The sequence below is a fragment of the Malaclemys terrapin genome, chromosome 16 (assembly GCF_027887155.1).
Source record: "Malaclemys terrapin pileata isolate rMalTer1 chromosome 16, rMalTer1.hap1, whole genome shotgun sequence".
In the NCBI taxonomy this organism is placed as follows: domain Eukaryota; kingdom Metazoa; phylum Chordata; order Testudines; family Emydidae; genus Malaclemys; species Malaclemys terrapin.
In genome coordinates, this window is record NC_071520.1 from 31,314,327 (window position 1) to 31,332,834 (window position 18,508).

Sequence of the window (18,508 nt, forward strand, 5' to 3'; positions counted from 1 at the left end):
GCCAGAGAAAGTGACTGCATGTGAGTGAGGATAACGTAGCCAAGTTAAGGCGTATGTCTGTGAGCCTTTTCCCAGCATTCAGAGACAGGTCAGCAAATGCAGGGAGGGACTTAGCCTCCATGGGACCTGTTGACTGCACTGGAAGAGGGGAGGGCTTGACCTTTCTCAAAGTCAGCTGCCAGAGCGCCCACTGTGCCAGGGAGAGCTCCCGCCACGCGGCAGGCAGCATTCCCTCAGCCCCCAGGACAGCTGCTGCACATTGAGTGGATGTTTTCAGAGAACTGTCCACAATGACTCCAAGCTCTCTCTCTTGAGTGGGGTCTAAATTGGCTGTGACCACTCAAGAAAGAGATCTTGGAGTCATTGTGGACAGTTCTCTGAAAACATCCACTCAATGTGCAGCGGCAGTCAAAAACGTGAACAGAATATTGGGAATCATTAAGAAAGGGATAGATAATAAGACAGAAAATATCATATTGCCTCTATATAAATCCATGGCACGCCCACATCTTGAATACTGCGTGCAGATGTGGTCGCCCCATCTCAAAAACGATATATTGGAATCGGAAAAGGTTTAGAAAAGGGCAACAAAAATGATTAGGGGCATGGAACAGCTTCCGTATGAGGAGAGATTAATAAGACTGGGACTTTTCAGCTTGGAAAAGAGACGACTAAGGGGGATATGATCGAGGTCTATAAAATCATGACTAGTGTGGAGAAAATAAATAAGGAAGTGTTATTTACTCCTTCTCATAACACAAGAACTAGGGGGTCACCATATGAAATTAACAGGCAGCAGGTTTAACACAAACAAAAGGAAGTATTTCTTCACACAATGCACAGTCAACCTGTGGAACTCCTTGCCAGAGGATGTTGTGAAGGCCAAGACCATAACAGGGTTCAAAAAAGAACTAGATAAATTCATGGAGGATAGGTCCATCAATGGCTATTAGCCGGGATGGGCAGGGATGGTGTCCCTTGCCTCTGTTTGCCAGAAGCTGGGAATGGGTGACAGGGGATGGATCACTGGATGATTCCCTGTTCTGTTCATTCCCTCTGGGGCACCTGGCATTGGCCACTGTCGGCAGACAGGACACTGGGCTGGATGGACCTTTGGTCTGACTCAGTCTGGCCGTTCTCATGAGTCACCTCTCTCTGTCTCTCGCTATTTCAGCAATGTGTGGAGGGGAGCTCTCTGCCATGGCAGGAGTCATCCTGTCCCCCAACTGGCCAGAGCCCTATGCTGAGGGAGAGGACTGCATCTGGAGGGTGCACGTTGGGGAGGAAAAGCGGCTTTTCCTGGACATCCAGCTGTGAGTACTTTGCAGGAGCCTGACCCGGGCTGGGCTGATCCCTTTCTTCCATCAGCTGGTTTATCGTGTGTGATTGCTCTGCTGACACCAGAAACTGTTACAAGGCCCTGGGTGTGTTTGTGGGACGTGCTGCCCTTTGCTGTGCTTAGACCTCGGCAGGAGGCCTATGCACAAAGTGACCACAGATAGCACTGACTGTGCCAAGACAGGCTACATTACTAGCCGCCTCCGTCACAGAGCAAAGCAAGTCTGTGTCCCAAAAGTTCCAATCCTGCTTCTGTCTCTGAAACGGCTGGTCATCTTCAGCAAGTCACTGAACCTCTGTGCCTCGGTTTCCCCACCCATCTGAGGGATTGGGATATTAATGGGAACAATATGAATAATGCCATTATTTTAGATGCAGACCAGACAGGGACAATGATCTTTCCAGCCAGGAAGAGGTGCTGCAGATATTGAAGATGAAAAATATTACACAAGTGTCATTTGATTTATCACCCTAGATCACATCCCGTGGAAATCTGCTGGACTGATGGGTGAAGGTTCTGCCTCCTTTTGCAGAATCTGCCGTTTTAAACAGTGAAGCCCATTTTGACAAGAGTCCCCATGCCAATGTGGTGCCACTCGATCTGCAGCATGGCCCCCGTGGGCCTGCTCTAGAGCATGGGGGTGAGCGAGAAAGCCCCTCAAGGGAGGTGTGCGCTCCCTGGCCCTGGCAAACGGCTACTCCAGCATGCACAGGAGAAGGCAGATGAAACTCCTGCTGCTGTGGGGTTCTCTAAGGTGCAGAACTCTCCATCCACCACCCAGCCTCGCCGGGTCTGAAACACTCTCAGTCCCCGCCCCAGCTGGGCTCTGGGTGGGACCCTACTGGCTGGCTCTGGCCGAGGCTCTCCGTGGCTGGGTTCTTTTAAGCTCTTTTCACTAGCCCAGTATGAAATCCTTTGTGACGCACTCTGGGCTCGCTGCTCCAGAAGGGAAACGCGCTCGTCTCGGCGTTTCACGAGCTAACGGCTCTTGAGATGGCTGCTGTGCTTGCAAGTCCTAATGCTGGAGGGAGCAATACCAGGTCTGCATGAGATCAGCCTCGGCCAGGAATCAGTTTGGCAGCGATCAGCTCCATAGCTAGTTGAAAATCAGGTACTGGATCGTATTCCAGCCCAGCTCTGCAGTGCCATTATTACGCTAGACTAACTCGCCCGTCACTTACCCTGCAGAAAAGCATTTCCCGACTCCCCGGTGGCTCACTGACATTCACACCGTCTCGGCTCGAGGGCCTGGCAGAGCCAAGAGAACGCGCTGCTTTCAGGGAGCAGCCCAGACTCCAGAGCGTCTGGGCCTTGAGCTCCTAATCAGCTCAGAAAAGGGCTCCGGAGCAGGTAGAGCTATTTTGGGATGACCTCGCTGCCAGCTCTGCAGCTCGTGCAGTCTTGGATATCAAGGGGACTTGCTGTCTACGGATAGAATAGCTTCAGTTTGAAATAGGCTTTTGGGGGCCTGGCCTTGTGTTCTGTACAACTCAGCCCCTATCGGAAGGAGCAAAAGTATCCCAAACTCGCGTCCGTGGGAGTTTTAGGAGCTGACGCCAGTGCTCCAGGCGAGCTGGACTACAGGCAGAGCCCACTGGCACTGGAGTAATTAGCCGGGTCTATGTATCAGACTCCAAAGCAAGGTCTCAAACTCTCCACCTGGGCCTCAGACTTTTCTGTGCAGCAAGGCTGGCTGGGGAAGCATGGACAGGAAATGGCTGATTCTTGGCTGCAGGGGTTTTCTCAGTCATTGCTGGCATATAGTGTATTACAGTCCGAAGAGGTTTGGGCCTGTTCAGCCCTGAGAGCAGAGGCAGGCTGGCTGGGAAGCTGAGGAATGAGGATGAATTTTCATGCTGTCCTTTCTCCCTTTGAAACTATTAAACGCTGGTGGAATTTAAGACGTCGTCATTCCCCAAATTACCAGCAGTAAAAGTCTGCTGTCCGAAATGTGGCCGCAGCCCCAGGGAAAGTTGATGGGCCAATTCTGTGACATCCTTTCAGGCATGGCCTGGATCATTACTGGCCCAGAACACCCATGGGTGAGACAGTTTGAAACTATATGCAGGTGTTTGGGTGTATCTGTTGCTAATCAAAATTCAGAGCAAATAAACACAAGACACCAATCCCAAGCAATGCCCTCTACAACTTTGGTTCTGCAAAAAACGTGCCGAGAACAGCCATAAACACTTCACCAGTTGCTGTTCCCTGGTTGTTTTCATTAGCCTTTTAATTCCTACTTCAATGCTTTTGGCACAGATTTGAGAACTTGGAAACAACTGTGGTAAAAATGGACTGTTAGGGCAGATGTTGTATTTACAAGGGCTGAGATAGCTTCAGAGCGAGTGAAGGCATGAGGTGCAGAGGGGCTGCAAAGGGCAGTGTGTAAACACAGCATCCTCCTCTCACCTGGTACTTTTAATGCAGTCAAGTGTCCAGGAGATGGAGACACGCAATAAATAATGACTTACCTACACTCTGGTACTCATGCAAGTGAGTGCCAATCACAATTTCCCTGTAGTATTGATAGGAACACGGGATTTGTATAGCATATGGGGCCCATGGGCTATCCAGTGTGATCCCCTGTCTCCAGCAGCACGCTTTGCATGATGCTTTGCAGGAGGGAAAAAACTCCTGTGATGCTCCTGTCGCGATATGTAACACCTCACATAAGGCAAAGCCTCTTCTTCTTCACTGTGGTGACTTGCTAATGCTCTAAGATGTGTGGAGAGCTCCCCTTGCATTCTGCAAACACTCCATCATGGCCAGAACACTGGGCAGCAGGGGGGAACCTACTGGATGGTTCCTGGGAGCAGAGGGAGACTGACACAGGTTGGTAAGCAGGTGGACTGAATGTCCCTTTCACAAGCCTGGCCCTCGACAACATGACTCATTTCAGGTCACAAATTGCACTTGACTTCCTGCCTTCTCTGTCATTCAGTTGCTCAATGTGAGAAAGTGTGACTGGGCTGGATGTATTTGTATGTGCCTGGGCTGGATGTATTTGTATGTGACTGGGCTGGATGTATTTGTATGTGCCTGTTCCGCAAGTCACTCCTTGGCTCTGTGCATGTCTCACTTGGTCACTTAGCTCAGAGACAATCAAGACTTTGATGGGAACTTAATATCTCACCCAGACACGCATGCACATACGCATGCAAGTGTGTTTATTGTGTGGAGAGTGGGCCAGTTCTGTCTGTCTTTCTGCAAACCTGCTTCCAGATTTAGAAGCCTGCATGGCCGTTCACTGATATAATGATCCCTTCCATCCTGTTTGCAAACAACTTTTACTTCTCTTTCGGGTGGATCCAAGAAGTGTTCCCCAAAACAAGGGAAAGGTTTTATTAAAGACAAATGAGCTGGGGACTGAAGCCAGTCTCTGCCATGAATGAACCCCATGCTAACACATGCTTGTCCAGGGCAGTCCAAAGCTACAAACTATCTTGCATTATTTCCTGTATTCTTCTGGCCCAGTGTGCCCTGAAGCTCACCACCGGCTCTGACCCTAAGGCTTGGTCTACACTACCCCCCCTAATTCGAACTAAGGTACGCAACTTCAGCTACGTGAATAACGTAGCTGAAGTCGAAGTACCTTAGTTCGAACTTACCTTGGTCCACACGCGGCAGGCAGGCTCCCCCGTCGACTCCGCGGTACTCCTCTCGCCGAGCTGGAGTACCGCAGTCGACGGCAAGCACTTCCGGGTTCGACTTATCGCGTCCAGACTAGACGCGATAAGTCGAACCCAGAACTTCGATTTCCAGCCGTCGAACTAGCTGGTAAGTGTAGCCAAGGCCTCAGACATGTAGTTTTATGGAAGCCCTAGTTAGTAGGGCTGCAGTCACTGGCACTCTCACCTGTGGCTGGAGTTAAACTCCAGGACATTCTCTTTGAATGGGAACTCGATGAGGTCCAGGCAATAGAAACAGCATAATTCCATGGCACCTAATATTTTCTCAAGGTGCTTATTGTGTAGGTAGGACACTTCCAAGAACTCTGTGTAACTTTGAGAGACAGAGCACAGCCTACAGCCTACAAACCGCATCCAGTCTACACAGCTCCGCACCGCATGGCTGCTCCAGCTGGTAAGGGCATAGTGCCACAGCCGGAGAGGCAGCAGTGGGGCTGCATGCCCCTTGGGAATGCTCAGCACAGCTCCAGCTCTGCAGGAATTGTGTTTGATGCTTAAAAACCACCGAGAACGAGCCCCTGAAGTGTGGTGTGGCTGCCACTCGATCACTCAACTGACAGAGCAAACGAGACAGTGTTGTGTGCGTGCACACTTCCGCAGAGCGCCACACATCTCAATCAGCAAGCAAGCGCATGTGCCAATAACGACATCAGTTTCCAGGCTCAGGACAGAGCTCTGGATTAGAAACTGGACGCCCAGCATTTCTAGATGAGAGCTCTGCTGTTAAGCTAAGTGCCAGGACAGACTCGCACTCATCACACGGCCTGCAAACCCTTTGGCCTGTGTCACAGCTGTCAGAGCAAGTGGTGTCAGACTCACTGGATTCAGAGCGGCAGCATGTTAGTCTGTATCCGCAAAAACAACGAGGAGTCCTTGTGGCACCTTAGAGACTAACACATTTATTTAAGCATAAGCTTTCATGGGCTAAAACCCACTTCATCAGATGCACGCAGTGGAAAATACAATAGGAAGATATATACTGTATACACAGAGGACATGAAAAAATGGCTGTTGCCATACTAACTATGAGAGTAATCAGTTAAGGTGGGCTATTACCAGCAGGAGAAAAAAAACTTTTGTAGTGATAATCAGGATGGCCCATTTCCAACAATTGACAAGTAGGTGTGAGTAACAGTAGGGGGGAAAATAGCATGGGGAAATAGGTTTTACTTTGTGTAATGACCCATCCACTCCCAATCTTTATTCAAGCCTAATTTCATGGTGTCCAGTTTGCAAATTAATTCCAATTCTGCAGTTTTCATTGGAGTCTGTGGTTTTTTTGTTGGAGTATTGTGACTTTGAGGTCTGTAATCGAGTGACCAGGGAGGTTGAAGTGTTCTCCGACTGGTTTTTTAATGTTATGATTCCTGATGTCTAATTTGTGTCCATTAATTCTTTTGCGTAGCGACTGTCCGGTTTGGCCAATGTACATGGCAGAGGGGCATTGCTGGCACATGATGGCATATATCACATTGGTAGATGTGCAGGTGAACGAGCCCGATGGTCTGGCTGATGTGGTTGGGTCCTATGATGGTGTCCCCTGAATAGATATGTGGACAGAGTTGGCAACGGGCTTTGTTGCAAGGATAGGTTCCTGGGTTAGTGTTTTTGTTGTGTGGTGTGTCGTTGCTGGAGGTGCCCAACTTTTGCCCTCCGTGCATGAACCTCAGCATGTGGGGAGAGTTTGCTTGCCTTATGCACCATTGTTACCGGGATTGTTTCTGGGGCTGAATACACACAAGAGAGGCAAGCATTGGTGTGACTTTCTTTGTCAGAAAATCGTCACAGTGGGACCCTCTCGGCTCGGGTTTAAGGAATGGAAGCCCAGAGCAAATCTGGATTGTGTGTGAAGGAGAAGATTGGGAAGACAGGGTTTCACGAGGAGGCATCAGAGGGATTTTTCTGCTTTTCCTGCCTGACTTAATGTCGTTGCTGGGTTTGCTTGGCCTGTTAAGATCTGCTCAGGCAGGAGGCCATTTGTAATGTAACCACAGCTTTGCTAAAACTAGCCACTGATGAGCCATACACCCTAACGCCTGTGCCACCAGGTGGCACTCTTTGTACATACTGTGACTCACAGACACACATGCTCTGGACGAGATCCTACCTTGAGAGGACATGCAGAGCAGGGCAGGCAGGTGGCCTCAGAGCCAGGGAAAGCAGCTAGTGTCACCCGTGTGGCCCAGTTAATGGGGCCTGGCTGCTAGTGTCCAGCAGTGGAATAGTTTTAGTGCTGGTCACTCACTAGTGTGCATGTCACAGAATCATACAATCATAGAATATCTGGGTTGGAAGAGACCTCAGGAGGTCATCTAGTCCAACCCCCTGCTTAAAGCAGGACCAATCCCCAACTAAATTGACTTCAGTGGGTTTGGGGACAGGCCCTCACTAATTAACCTTTCTCCTAATAGCTCCCAGCCCCTTTCCTGATTGGCCCCTGGACTCGAAGTGACTGTCTGCCTGAGAACCCCAGCACGCTGGTGTCAGTAGCACAGGCCGGGCCCTGGGGTGATCAGCAGTTCTCTGAGTGACAGGCCTGTTTCAGCATGTCAGGAGGGCTGCACGCTGCTTTGCCAAGGGACGCTGGCTCAGGCTCTTTCACTAACACGGCTGCTAAGAGCACAGCGTGAGCTGCACCTGGCCCTGAGCTCCCCTGGTCTGTCTCCATCAGCGCGCGAGGAGACCAGTCCAGAATTTCCCCTCACACGTTATTTTCCCCACAGCCGCCACGCACTGCAGACAGAGCGCACATGGGCGCCTGGCACCGTCTCAGGCTGCACGCTACCAGAATAACTTTGCCACCGACAGGGCTGTGACTCCGCCTTCACAGCTGCGAGAAGGGCGAGGAAGGACCACAAGCCATAGCGACCTCTGAAGCAAAAGGCACATCCCATCGCCTCGCTGTCGCTTGCCCACAGTGGTAGCTATGGGGTTAAAAAGAAGGAAAATTAATAATGAGAGAAACCTCCACCTGGGCTGGAGAAGTGAGTGGGGGCGGACGGACCCGAAGGAGAAATTGTTGTTGGAGGATCTGTTGAAATGATGTAACTGGGAAAGGTACCAGAGGATGGGAGGAGGGATAAAATCCTCTCCTCCTCTGTCCCCCCTAGGCTCAGCTGTGGGAACCAGCTCCAGTTCCCTTGTCCTGGCTTTTCTTTCTTTTGTGGGATCAACACGTCTGCATGAAATGCATCCACTCTCCTGCCTGATTCCATCAGACCCACTGCGTGCGGAGGATTGGGTTCCCTGAGACCAGAGACGTGACGTAGGATTGCCTCATGCGGCGCACATACAAGCTGGCAGCCTCACTGCATGTTCAGGTGGCTAGCCAGTAAGACAGGATTCCTCGGAAAGCTGCCTGTGCTGAGAGCCACTGCCAGGGGGATACTGCCAATGCGGAGGGAAGCTCTTGTGATGCTCTTTGGGGATTCCCAGAGACGATTCCACAGAAGATCAAGTACTAGCTTAGAGTCAAAACGGCTTTAAAGCTTTCAGTGAAAATCCGAAGGCAGGGCTCCTAATGCACCTTCCCAGCTTTGTGGGGGCTGGGGCGGGGCAGAACTGGAGGCCAGACAGTTTGAAGTAATCAAACAGAAATGGTGTTTGCTGGAAAGCAGAGATTTGCACCAAGTGCCAGCGTTCTGCTGGGATTGACTAGATAGCTTCCACCAAGAACCTTACTCAGACATTTGCATTTGCATCTCGAAGCAAAGCCGCGCTAGGCTGGGGTGGGTGTGGGGCAGGTGCCCAGTTGAGTGGCAGCGGCGATGGGCAAGAGAAAGCGTAGTAAAACCAGGGCACTCCCCAACAGGGGCAGCGTCTCTCTCCCCAGTGTGCCTGTGTGGGAGATATGGGCCCTGCCATGTTCTGACCCTGCCGGGGCGCCCCAGTCCCTGGAGGTTTCCATGCTGTGAGACGCTATCAAAAGACTTACTAAAGTCAGGAGACAGCACATCTCCCCCTTCCCCACTGCCCACCCTTGTTACCCTGGCAAGAAGGATGTTTGGCTGGTTTGACACAATCTGTTCTTGACAAATCCCTGTGGACTGTTATTTATCACCCTATTATCTGCTAGGTGCTTACAAAGCCCTGGTTTGATTATCTGCTCCATTATCTTCCCGGTACCAAAGTGAAGCTGACTGGTCTGTAATTCCCTGGGTTGTCCTTATTCCCCTTTTCATAGAGCGGTGCTATACTCGCCCCTTTCCAGTCCTCTGGGCTTTCTCCCGTGCTCCAGAAGTTCCCAAAGAGCATCGCAAATGGCTTAGCAAACTATTAAGCCATAGCTGGGCATTTAAAACTGGCACCAGCTGGACAGACCCACCCGGCATTTGCAGCAGCAGCTTCCATTTCTGGTTCAGTCTGTCCCCCTGAGACAAAGGGCTTGCGTGTGCCTGGAGAACCAGGCCCAAAGATGGGAGCTGGAAAAGCAAAGTCCTGGTGAAAACACCAGCTGGGCACAGCAGGGAGGGTCTCTCTGAGGAGAGCCAGCTGCCCCGTGGAGGAGAGCTGGAATTGCTTGGTACTGATCTGAAGCTTTGACAGCATGGCAGAGGAGGCAGCAGGTGTTGTTTATTTATCAGTTTCTTCTGGGTTGATTTGTCACCTAGTGTGTCTCAGCTCATCTCTGTTCAGGCTGGCCCTGGCGGGAGATTTCACAGCCCTGGGCTGACAGCGTGGGAGACGAGCTGTCTCTGTTCATCCCCAGATACAGCTGCACTCCCTTCCTCCCCACCCGTTTGCCCTGGAGCCAGGGGAGAGGAGAGGGACTTCGGCTTCCAGGTGCCAATCAGCCATGAGCCTCTGCCACCAAACGAGGAGGCGGTTGGAGGGCCTCCCTCAGCGTGTGTGTTCCTTGGATCTCCCCTGCAATCCCAGCCCCTGCATCCCACTGACAGCAGCTCCCCTTTGATCCGTCCAGAGCAGCACTCAATTAGCAGAGACTTTGAGAGGCCAAGGAACCGTGCTGTCTGCTGTGTTCCCTGGTCCCCCTGCGCTCAGGTGCCTGAGGGGCTGGGCTCTCTTTTGGGAGGAGGGCTTGGCAGGCGTGGTGTTGGTCTCTCTTGCGGGTAGTGTGATTGGCAGGAATACAGACACACACACCCCTTGTTAACCTGAAGACAGGATGGCCGGTTATACTAGGTTGACTGCTGTGTGATGAGCCATAAGGAGAGCCAGACCAGCAAAGGACCTTCGGAGACGCAGGAGCTTGCAAGGATGAAGGTGCGACCCTGAGTGTAGCCAGGTGACCTATTGTTCTCTGCAAAGGAGTCTGCGGAATTTTAATTTCTCCTAGTTGGTCACAGAGTGACGTTCATCACAGATTTCTCACCCTCCAGAGCCTGCTCCCCCTCCCCCCCCATAGATTTCAGTCTCTGGAAGAGCCGTGCACTCTGCTGGCAAAGAAAAAATCTAAACACTGGACTGACCTGGCCAAAAGGTTTGTTTGGATGCAGCGATGTGCCCTGTCTGTGCAAAGCACTTCAAAGCCAAGTGGGGGCCTTTGCCTGGGAAAAGCCAGGCTGCTGACCCTGGGGAATGCTCATGTACCCACTGCAGAATTAGTCATTCGCCGAGAGTTTTCTCACTTTCTTACCTCAGCCATTTTATATGTAAAACATGAGGGGGAAATGATCCAATGTATCTTTTCCAATGGAACCTGTGTCGGATGGACTTTACTCAGGAATTCAGCCCTATCCTCTCCAAAGGGCTGCATGAAATTGCTCAAACTGGGTCTCCCTCCATTCATAATCCCAAACTGGAGAAGCTTCACACCAGTTGTGATGTGCTGGGACGCATCAGACACAGAATTAACATGCCCCACACACAGCTGTGATCTCTTTAGTGAAGAATGATCCAGCTGCCCCACATGTTCCTGGGTTTTTGGCAGGCTGTGAGTTTGCCAATGGCCAGTCACTCCAAGCCGTTTCAGGCACTGAGGCAATAATCGCTTGTAGGAGACAAATAACAGCTCAGCTTGTTTTTAAAGCCTCTTTTGACGTTTGTTGTTAGTTTTGCATCATTTCATGTCCACTACATGCCACATGTACCATAGGCCAGCTACCCCATTAGCCAACCAGATTATGTGACTGTTCTATCTCTGTCTGCGGTGTAGCTGGGTCTGTCCCGGGATATTAGAGAGACAAGGTGGGGGAGGTGATAGCTTTTATTGGACTGGCTTCCGTTGGTGAGAGAGACACACTTCTGAGCTACGCAGTGATGTGCTGCTGATATCCTAAAGTGGGGCTACTACAAATATTTCTCCCAGCAGCCCTGACAGCCCCCTCTTTTGTCCAGGGGGCATGTGCTCTCCACGGGGGACAAGGAGGAAAGTCTGGCCAAGCTATGGTTTTCTCACAGCCCTGAGATGGAGGCACCCTGTTTGGCAAATGACGGTCTGTCAATGGACTTGTCTAGAGACACAGAGACTTCGCCACTGAAAGCCCCCTCAGAGCATACTGCTCCGCTGGTGTGATTTGGGGAGGGGAGGGGAAAGCTGGGGGGTCTCCTGCCCTGGGGAGAGGTTTGGAAAATACCTGCTATCTGGTGCGTTCTGGCCCATTTGACAGGCTTGTTCTTCAGAAACACATGTCTGAGCCCTGGGAATAAAGCCTTGTCCACACTGGCAGGTTCTGCGCTGTAACTCCCGAGGTTTACACGCTGCCAAGCCACTTAGTGCGCAGAAACTGCACAGTTGCAGCACTGTAAAAAAAACCACCCCGACGAGAGGCATAGAGCTTTCTGTGCTGGGGCTACAGGGCCGTGGGGCCAGTGTAGACACCCTGGTCGATTACAGTGCTGCGATTGGCCTCCGGGAGGTGTCCCACAATGCCTGTTCTCGCCTCTCTGGTCATCGTTTGAACTCTACTGCCCTGCCCTTGGGTGACCAACCGTGAGCCCCACCCCTTAAAGTCCTTGGGAATTTTGAAAGTCCCCTTCCTGTTTGCTCAGTGATGCGTGCAGTGGTCTCGGCGCAGCTTTCCAGGTGGCCCTGCCTGCTCCACGCTTTCTGGGCCAGATTTAAATTGCCCCTGAATTCAGTGGAGCTGCATCGATTTATATCAGCTCAGGCTGTGATCCCTGGGCATCGCTGCCACTTGGTTCCAGGGCCAGGCCAGCACCAGCCTGTCAGATCCACCACGCCCCAAGGACTCGTTAGAGCGACCTCCTCCTAGCGATCCTCCTGCTCCTCACTGGAAAACTGGACACGCCGCGTGGTCAGAGGTGGGGGTGGAGCAGATGCCGGCTGTGGGAAGGGAGGGAGGCAGCAGTGACAGAGGGAGGCAATGCCCCAGGAGGAGGGCGAGAGCTAGGCACACACTGACCCAGCAGCAGGGCAAGAGGAGGCCCCGATGGTGGCCTGTAGCAAGCCACTGCTAGCTAGGAAGTAACCCTGCCTATTGCCCACCTCGTTCCGGCCCCGGCTCCCTGCTGCTCCCAGAGCCGCCTGAGGCTTCGGTTCCAGCGGGAACGTCGTCGGCGGTGTGGGATGTTTTGACACAATAACTTAAATTCCCCTTCAGAGCAGGAGCCAGTCATCTCATCTCCACGTCCCACAGCACTGAGCTTTCTGCCGTACGAAAGGAACAAAGAATTCAGTTCAGTTAAGCTGTGGGAAATCCAGCCGTGCCGTCAGAAGGCAGCCAACGCCGGCAGCGGGTGAAGGGGGGTGACGGTTGCTCACGGCACCACTGTGAAAAAGCCCGAAGAGGCAGACATGTTCTGCACTTCGTCCAGTCAGAGATCAGCCCCCTCGTGCCGTCCGTGCACCCTGCAGCCACGGGCGCAGGCCGCAGGCTTTCAGGTCCACCGCAGCTCTGCAACGCTCCCTGTCCCACGCCTTGCTCACTGGCGCTGGATCGGCCCCTGTGTTAATTCAAACGATCGCAGGTCCCTGTGCAAGCTGTTCCCTGTCTGCGGAGCCCTCCAGGAGCAGAGATTTCTCCGGGCGCTCGTCAGAACATTGGGTCCACACACTTCGCTTCCATAACCAAGTCCTGGGCATGGAAGAAGTGAGGGGAGTCTGCTGGGGGGTGGCTCCGGGCCTTGCGGACATGTTTGGTGATGTCGTGGCCTGGAACTGGCGGGGTCCAGTACCCACGTCCCCTGGGTCTGACTCAGTAACATGCCGGCTGGATTCCCCTGTGCACCCGGTCTGACCAGGCTCCTCTCTGTGCTTCCCTTCCCAGCCTGAACCTGAGCAACAGCGACATCCTGACCATTTATGACGGGGACGAGCTCACGGCCCGGATCCTGGGGCAGTACGTTGGCAGCAGTGGCCCCCAGAAGCTCTACTCCTCCACCCCTGACCTCACCATCCAGTTCCACTCCGACCCCGCGGGCCTCATCTTCGGGAAGGGGCAGGGATTCATCATGAACTACATAGGTAGGTGTGCCGGGGGGGCTGCCCTATCCAGCCAGGGCCTCCACTGCGATCTGCTCTTGGGGCGGGGGGGCACTGCGATCTGCTCTTGGGGCAGTGAGGGGGGCACTGCGATCTGCTCTTGGGGCAGTGGGGGGGCACTGCGATCTGCTCTTGGGGCAGTGAGGGGGGCACTGCGATCTGCTCTTGGGGCGGGGGGGCACTGAGATCTGCTCTTGGGGCAGTGAGGGGGGCACTGAGATCTGCTCTTGGGGCGGGGGGGCACTGAGATCTGCTCTTGGGGCAGTGAGGCTGGACACGTTGCATCTGGGTGTGGCGTCTGCCAGGGCCACGACTCAGTGAATTCTAACCCAGAATGTGGGGTGGTGAGTGAGGGGATGCAGGTTTTCCGACGCTGAGCTACCTCACCCGGGGCAGGCAATGGGCCCCAGGGCTCTGGCGCAGCTCAGCCGACCCATGCGCTAGCCCTGGGCAGGCTGTTAGAGCAGCAGAGGCTCCCTGTGCTCCTCTGAAACCCGTAGCCACTATTGCCTACATCCCCCAGGCAATGGCCACCTGCTACAACAGCCCTCTGTGGCTACTGTCCCTGGCCTTCTGCCAGCCCTTGCAGCATTCTCCAGCCCAGCAGGCCCCCATGGGCTGGGCTAGACAGCGCTGCCAAACTGCAGCACCGCACCGGCCATGAGGAAAGGCCAGAGTGACGCTCACTGCCTCAGGATTGGGGGTGGGAGGTGCTTGGTGCTGACTGACGGCTCCCTGACTCTGTGGGGATAGCCTGGCCCCTGGGCCTTACCTGGGGCCGGTCACTCATTCCCACCTTCTGAACCCTCTAACTCCCTCATTCTGCACACGCCACCTAGTGTCCTCCTGGCTTCCCCGATGCATGGCGGGGGCTGGCCCACTGCACGGGGTGGGTTGCACTAGCATGGCTGTGGGAGTGCTTTGGTCAGGCTCATCCGTTGGTCCCTCAGCACCGACCCAGGGTGGTGATGGGCTACCCAGTACCACGTGTGCATTGCAACACTCCAGCTGCATCAAGAGCCCCGTTTGTGCATACACAGAGTGCCCGGCTTGCACACACGCAGAGCGCCCGACTTGCACACATGCAGAGTGCCCGGCTTGCAAACGCGCAGAACGCCCGGCTTGCACACACGCAGAGTGTCCAGTTTGCACACATGCAGAGCACCCAGCTTGCTCACACGCAGAGCACCTGGCCCCCCTCCAGGAGCTGGCAGTGGTGCCCAGCGAGCATTTCTCCTTCCCGCCTGCATGCACTATTACAGCAGCAGAGAATGAGATACAGTGCAGGTCAGCTGTGATCTGCAGGGCCCCTTCCGTAAAGTGCCACACTGCGTCTGTGGACACAGTGATCCGCTTGAGTGTCTTAAAGTCACCGACCTTAGGAACGTAGGGGGCAGGAAATAATACGGTGGAGCAAATTAGCCCGGACCTGTAAGTGCTGTGCTCGGCTAGCGCTGCTTTCACAGCAGGTGTGAAAACACAAACCCTTCGGGATCAACTGCCTGCAACTGGCTTCTGCTAAACTTACACTAATGCTGACAAACTGCGTTTAGCCTCCAAATCAAGGCAAATGTACCAGGCGGCTTTGGTTAGCCGGGAATTCCCCATGGCCAGCCCCGTCCTTTGGGGATCTGGGCCCAGGAGGATATTTCAGCTCCTCGTTAACGATGGGACAGATCGTTAACAGAAGGGCAGCAATAGTCAGGTGTAAAGGCCCAGGCACACCGCTTGCCTGGGCAGTGAAGGGATGCTTAGGAAGCACTGCCCATTTCTGAAACTCGTTAGGGTCTAGCGAGATTTTTGAAGCCTCTAAACCCAGCCCTAACCCGGTGCTGTGCTGATCACACTGTGCTGTGACGCTCCCTCTGCTGACCATGGCACCAGCACCGCCAGGGCTAGCAAATGGCCGGCTGTATGCTTTTCACATTCAGAGCTGGAAGGGTCATCAGCTTCACTTTGTAAATCAAATAACCCCTCTCCGGGCACCCTGTGCAGCACCGAGAAAGGTCGCCCCCCTGTTGGTGAGAAAGCAAGCAGGCAGGCCCAGGGGCAATCTGTGCAGATCGTTAAGTACTAGCCAGCATCTTTCTGTGGCTACAGAGGTCTCAAGGAATGACTCGTGTTCAGACCTGCCTGAAATTCAGAACGGGTGGAAGACCACATCACACACAGCGCTAGTGAGAGGGGCCAAGATCACCTACCAGTGTGATCCAGGATATGACATCGTAGGAAGTGACACGCTCACCTGCCAATGGGACCTCACCTGGAGCAGCGACCCTCCGTTTTGTGAAAAAAGTAAGACACCCCCCCCACACACACACACACACACATTGCTTGGTATTGCTGGGTTCGTGCACACAGTCAGCCAGGTCCAAAGCCCATTCAGATCAATGGGGAGCTTTCCTTTGACATCTCTGGACTCTGGATCAGACCCATTTAATGTCAGGGTGCATGTGAAATGGGACTCGCTTGTGCTGAACACATGCTGAATAAAGCGTTTTCCAACCTCCTTCCAGTGACTTTGCCAGTGGACTCCACACCAGTCCATTTCAGAGCTACTGATCTGTTTATCTGCCCCCACTGCCTGCCTTGCTGCTTGTCCTGTGTCACGTTCCTGTGAGGAGTTACACAACCTGTTTGTCTCTAGTTATGTACTGCACAGACCCTGGGGAAGTGGACCACTCGACCCGTTTAATTTCTGATCCAGTGCTGCTGGTTGGAACCACCATTCAATACACGTGTAACCCAGGCTTTGTACTGGAAGGAAGTTCCCTTCTTACGTGTTACAGCCGTGAAACAGGAACTCCAATCTGGACATCAAGGCTACCCCACTGTGTCTGTAAGTTGGGCTCCGTGCTTTATGGTGTTGCAATTATTTCTCTTCTCGCGGCTGCAGTTTTACTTTACTCCTTGTTATCTGAATTGATTTGCAAGTTTCCCATTGGAAATTCAGAACCCGCTGGAGCAAGCAGCGGATGAGCCCAGGGTCCCAGCAGACAGTCCGTTCTGTAAGCACCAGACATACCGAGCCAGGCATCAGAAACCATTGCTCCTGTTCTGTCACCTCCAGTTTCCTCCGGGCTTTTTCCTCCTTTCAACAGCGAGATCTTTAGGGACATTCTCCTTGCTATAGCCCCAGATGCCGTACACTAGATACCATGTGGGCCACACTGGTCCCATCCATCCAGGAGGCCTTTTCTTTGTTGCCGGAAGTTTGAAGACTCCCTTCCTACACACCAGCAATTCAAAGCAGTTAATAATTCAAATAACCAGGGTCTAGAATGAGAGGATAAGTAAAAGCTCGTTAAAGAGGCTGACGAGCAGCAGTGTAATAGAAACACTCCTGATAGCAGGTCTCTCTGCAACAGCAGAACAGGCAGCGCTGCTGCTGAAATCACTGTGGGTTTTGTTCTGTGGCCTCCCATCTCGTTTGCAGAAGACCTGTGTCACCCCATCTCCCTGCAGGGGTGCTACCAGCTCCTGACCCTGCCTGCTAATGGGGTCCTATACTGCCAGAGCGGAAGGCAACGCTGCCTGGTGCAAGGAAGGTGAAGAAACTCAATATCTTCCCTGCTCAGCAGCTCCTGCCCTTTGTCCCCCAGCTTCTGATCTAGAGCAAAGGCCACCCCAGTTGTACGCTGGCTGTTACCACCAGCAGAGCTGGTCAAATCCCTCTTACTGCGAGAAAGTGCCGCCTTGATTTCATTTCGCAGGGTTCAAAATTGACCCATTTTTCAGTTTTCCCCCATTTGTCATTAATATTGCTTTCAAAATTGGGGAGGTGTCCACGTTCCTTGTCATTTCAATGGCCATGGCCAGGATTTTTCAGTCAAAACTTGGGAAAGGGGCCAGAAGATGGCAGGCCATTTTGTAGGTGCTGACCATGTCAGCCGTTTTCATGAAAAGATCAGTGGCGTCTTTTTTTTTTTTTTTTTAAGGCCATTTTCAATGAAAAAACTTATTGAAATGGTTCAAGCAGTGAAAACCCTACTCGTCCCAGGGGAGATACTCCTCACACCCAGGGAGCATGCTGCTTCAGTGAGCCAGTGCCCTTGTCCCTACAGGCACCGTTCGTGACCACTTTCCCTTCAGTGATCCAGCCAGGCCTCCAAGGCACCAAGTATCACCAGCTCCAGCTAGTCAGAATCATGAGCTGGACCCCAAAGATCATGAGACTGGCTTAAAAATCATAAGGTTTTAAAAAACGATAAATGGGGAAGGTGGGTTTTTATTGGTTGCCAGGACTTTGAAAAATGCAAGCTGAGAGTCTCGTGTAAATCACCTGACTCCGGGAGCTGGGGCTTTTAAGAGGAGTGCCAAATACCATGAGAGACATGATCAAATCACATGAATTGGCAGCACTGATGCTGCATATTACTTCTCTTGGGAATCTTTCCAGAGTCCATGTCGTGTATTGGGGGGGGGGGGAAGGGGTGGCGGGCAATGCATGAACTCCTGTCATTTGCTGGGGAGGGCGCCAGATCTGCGTAAGTGTCTGTGATTTTGCCATGCTCTCACTCCTGCAGGATACAAACCCAGTAACCCGTATCATAAATGGCAAATGTCCTTTAGCTGGAGGAGGCCTGTAATATGGCGTGGAAGATCCTGAGCTCGCACCTTGCTACTGACCAGGCAGCTGTGCAACCAGGTTCCTTACACGAGGGAGCTAGAGGGCCAAATCTAGGAGGAGCGCTGTCACCCCTCCCTTTTGCTGCTGCCTGTCTCCTTCCTTTTAGCATGCTCCCCAGCCTTTGCCTGGCAGCGGCTGGACAAGTCAGTGAGCTAATGGCAACGATCACCTCCCTCTGCTGGCGTTCTGTAGCCACTACTCACTGCCTTACTGGAGTCCTCGGCTCTGCCCTGCCTCCTCGGGAGCACAAGGGGAAGGGGCAGCCTCCTGGACCCTGGGTGACAGTCAATGGTTGGCCTGGCCCCAGAAATGCTGGTGTTGGGTCAACCCCCAGCCTGGGCAGAGCGCAGGTCGGGGTTTAGCTACTGCTTCCGCCCCACTCAGAACCAGGACTCTCTGCGCCCCTCACTGTGTCTGGACCAGAGCAGCTGCCCCAGTGCCGCAGA

At 53.0% G+C, this 18,508-nt stretch overlaps 1 protein-coding gene across 3 annotated transcripts in view; it reads left to right on the forward strand.

Moving 5' to 3' along the window:
- SEZ6L (seizure related 6 homolog like) overlaps positions 1-18,508 on the forward strand; it is a 151,897-nt gene that overhangs the window by 122,353 nt on the left and 11,036 nt on the right. For all 3 annotated transcript variants that reach the window (XM_054006752.1, XM_054006750.1, XM_054006751.1), the window contains 4 exons: positions 1,175-1,313; positions 13,218-13,414; positions 15,533-15,727; positions 16,080-16,271. In XM_054006752.1, the coding sequence (XP_053862727.1) occupies positions 1,175-1,313; positions 13,218-13,414; positions 15,533-15,727; positions 16,080-16,271 (723 nt within the window). The remainder of the gene's footprint in view (positions 1-1,174; positions 1,314-13,217; positions 13,415-15,532; positions 15,728-16,079; positions 16,272-18,508) is intronic.